Source organism: Lactuca serriola, chromosome 1 (genome assembly GCF_051521515.1).
Source record: "Lactuca serriola cultivar US96UC23 chromosome 1, Lser_US96UC23_V15, whole genome shotgun sequence".
NCBI lineage: Eukaryota > Viridiplantae > Streptophyta > Magnoliopsida > Asterales > Asteraceae > Lactuca > Lactuca serriola.
This window is the reverse complement of record NC_136408.1, coordinates 242,858,932-242,862,718: the sequence shown is the minus strand read 5'-3', so window position 1 is coordinate 242,862,718 and position 3,787 is coordinate 242,858,932. Positions and strand designations below refer to the sequence as shown.

The following is a 3,787-nucleotide window of genomic DNA, read 5'->3' as shown; positions in this document are numbered from 1 at the left end:
CTACCCCGAGTTGTTTCAGGATCGAGCGGCAAACTTTGAGGATGAAGTCTAAAATAAGTAGGGGAGATTTGTAGCACCTGGTTCTTGGTACGTATTATGTTATTAAATCTTTATTTATTTTTGCATTTTAGCCTTGGACTCGACAAGTCGAAGGACTGACTTGCTGAGTAAAAGCAGGATGAGACGCAGAGTTTAAGTTGCGGACTCAGCGAGTCGGGTCCCGGACTCGGCAAGTAGCCGTTGTTTGGAGAAAAACCCTAATTCAGGGGTTTGCACCCTTTTTAAACGACCTTATGTAGCCTCCTTTCCCCCTTTATGCTCCCAAACAATTCTTATAGCAAACCCTAGCCGTTTTTGAGGAAATCCAAGGCTTTCGAGTGATTCTTGTGAGTTTTTGACCTCAAGGAAGAAGGAAGAGCATAGGAGGATCAAGAGGAGACTGAAGGAGTCGAGTTTGGTTCATCATTTGCAGTCTACAGAAGGTATAAAGTCTGAGCCTTGCTCATTCATTTGTTAGATCCCTCTTTGGGGTGATTTAGGGCTTTTATAAGCCATTTTTGGTGGCCAGCCATGTTTGCAAACATGGTTGGGGGTTTGAGCTTCTAGGTCATGTCATTATTGGAGTCACAAGTCAGATGTGGGATGCTTTTGCACTCAAGCAAGACCCAATGCAACAAAAGAACCATTTTAGACCTTTTTAAGCTCAAAAGTACCATGCATGCACGTGATGTTTGTAACTTTACGTGCTAGATCGAGTTTAGGGGCCTGGATCTATCCTTTGGTTAAGTGTTGTACATCAGAAATCAAAGTTTTTAGGAGGGGATGTGACCAACTCGGCGAGTCCAAGGGTTTTGGTCCCATATCAATGAGGGTCATAAGGACCAGATGAGCGTGGAGGGGTTTCAGGGAGTCCCGGTGAGTGACCCAACGTTTTGGACTAAGCAAATTGTTCTGGAAATTCATGGTACTCGGCGAGTGCATGAACGGAATCGGTGAGTCCAAGACAATCTTCATAGAACTCGGCGAGTTGTTCATCAACTCGGCGTGTCGAGGACATAACGTGTTCATAGGATGAAGAGTAACTCGACAAGTTGTTCATACAACTCGGCGAGTCAAGGCAGGACATGAGTATTAGTTGATGATGAACTCGATGAGTTGTTCATACAACTCGGCGAGTCGGATAAGGATTCAGTTGGTGTTCTTTTAGAAGGAAAACTCGTCGAGTCATCGCCTAACTCGATGAGTAGAGACAGGTATGAGGTCTAATGGAAGGATAGGGACTCGGCGAGTTGGTGAGCCAACTCGGCGAGTCAGGTCAACTAGAAGTTGACTTTGACTATGAATTGACTTGGTTGAGGGTAAAATGGTCATTTTACGCTAAGTGTAGAGATCAGTTTCTAACTGAGTGGTTGTGGGGTTTGTAGCCAGAGGATTTCCGGAGCAGCAGCAGACGGAGGTTTCCCGCACTGATTATCAACTACTACTTGTATGAGGTGAGTTACCTTCCAGTAGGGGTGGGTCTAAGGCCACAATGCCGGCCCACAAATGAGGAGTATCTACAACATAATTGTCTTTGTGATAATTTATCTTGGTTTGGTATGCATTTGGTTGTGAGTTATATCTGTATGATATGTTACTTGATAGGGATAGTCTCCCTGATGGTGATCCTTAGGACCAAGGGGTAGGTCAGTACTCGGATATGCCTGACTGTGTGCTTATATCTTGCTATTTTATGCTAGTGGTAGGGGTGGAATAGTCCCCAGTTATCAGTTGAAAGATACCGATGATGATTACCGGTTGAAAGACACCGATGACGATTACCGGTTGAAAGGTACCGATGACGATTAGCGGTTGAAAGATACCGATGGCGATTACCGATTGAAAGATACCGATGGTATTGTATGGTATGTGGTATGATGGGGGAACTCACTAAGCTTTGTGCTTACACTTTTACTTTTTGGTTTCAGGTACCTATTCATCTAAGGGGAAAGAGACGGCAGCGTAGCATGGGATCACACACACATCTGATTTTCCGCACGGTGTTTTCTGGGATTGTACTCTGATATGTTATTTGCTTATGTTGTGGGTTTGAAACATGATACTTGATTTTATGAGATGATGTGTTGATTCAACATTTTCTAGTGAATGTTTTATGAACAACTTAATTATAAATGAAATTTTTCGGACTTAAATTTTGGGATGTTACAGAAACACAAACCTGTGACCACAAGGGGAGGACCTGCGATCGCAGGTTAGTCAAATGTAGCCATTGGCACGCATATCGAGGTTCTAACGGTTGGAAATGAAAGGAAAAATGATACCTGCGATCACAAGGGCTGTACCTGCGATCGCAGGTTTTGAGAAAATTGCTTCAATTTTTTGTTTTACCATTTAAAATAAAAAAACTGTGAAAATTTGTATACCTGCGATCGCAATGGCAGATCCTGCGATCACAGGTTTGTTATTTACGTGAAAGTTTGTCCCAAAAAATAATGATGAAGTGTTGCGACCCTAATCTGCATAACCTGCGATCGCAAAGACTTGACTTGCGGTCCCAGGTTCTGCCAAAACCTTATTTTGCAACTTTTTACAAAATCTCTATGTTCCTTTGAATTTTTAAAACACGATTTGGTTAAAAAGAAGTGCCCTAAGAATTTAAAAACACACAAAAATTAAAAACAAGTTGCAGAACTATAATCAAAACAAATGCTCGGGTTGCCTCCCGGCAAGCTGCCCGTTTTTTTACTGTCGTTGGCTCGACATTGTTACTTGGTTCTCTTAGTTGCGGTAAGTCGGGACCTCGACTACCTCCACTTCCTCATTTTGTGACTTGGAACCCTTCGTAAAATGGTTTGAGACGATGGCCATTCACCTTAAAGATTTTTCCTGTTTGTTCACTCTTAATTTCTATAGCACCATGATCAAACACGTTAGTAACAACAGAAGGCCCCACCCAACGAGACCTCAATTTACCAGAAATAAGTTTGAAACGAGAATGGTATAAGAGTACCTTTTGACCGGTAGTAAATACCTTTCGCGAGATCATCTTATCGTGAAACGCTTTCGTCTTCGACTTATAGATTGCCTCCTTCTCGTAAGCATCATTCATGATTTCTTCTAACTCTTGAATATCCAATCTTCTTTTCTTACCAGCCTCATTCATGCTCATATTCAGATTCTTGACAGCCCAATATGCTCAATGCTCCAATTCAACCGGCAATTGACAAGGTTTGTCAAAAACTATTTGATATGGTGACATACCGATAGAAGTCTTGTATGTTGTCCGGTGAGCCCATAACGCATCGTCCAATCGAATACTCCAATCTTTCTTGACCGGATTGATGGTTCTCTCTATAATACCCTTGAGATGTATGTTTGAAGCTTTAGCCTGTCCATTGGTTTGCGGGTGATATGCTATGGATACACGATGTGTGACACCATATTTCTTGAGGACAGCTTCGAGGGTGTGGTTGCAGAAATGCATGCCCCGATCACTGATAATGGCTTTTGCTGTCCCAAACCTAGCAAATATATTTGTCTTGAAAAAATCAACCAAAACCTTGGCATCATCGGTTCGTGTAGCTTTTGCCTCGACCCATTTGGACACGTAATCCACAGCAAGTAAAATATACACAAACCCGAAAGAAGGCGGAAACAGACCCATGAAATCTATATCCTAAATGTCAAAGATTTCACATATTAAGATTGGAGTAAGTGGCATCTGATTACGAGATGTCAAAGACTCAGTCATTTGACATCTTTCACAAGGTTTCCAAAATAGTAAGGA

The 3,787-nt window shown here is 42.2% G+C and overlaps 1 protein-coding gene across 1 annotated transcript; it reads right to left on the bottom strand.

Annotated features, from left to right (window-relative positions):
• Positions 1–2,818: 2,818 nt before the first annotated feature.
• Positions 2,819–3,169, bottom strand: LOC145066892 (uncharacterized). The gene has a single exon (XM_079014141.1). It carries the CDS (start codon positions 3,167–3,169, stop codon positions 2,819–2,821), a length of 351 nt encoding a protein of 116 aa, XP_078870267.1.
• Positions 3,170–3,787: the final 618 nt, after the last annotated feature.

Coding starts and splice junctions, on each gene's coding strand:
- LOC145066892 (XM_079014141.1), bottom strand. CDS start 3,169: ATGAGCATGAATGAGGCTGGTAAGAAAAGAAGATTGGATATTCAAGAG.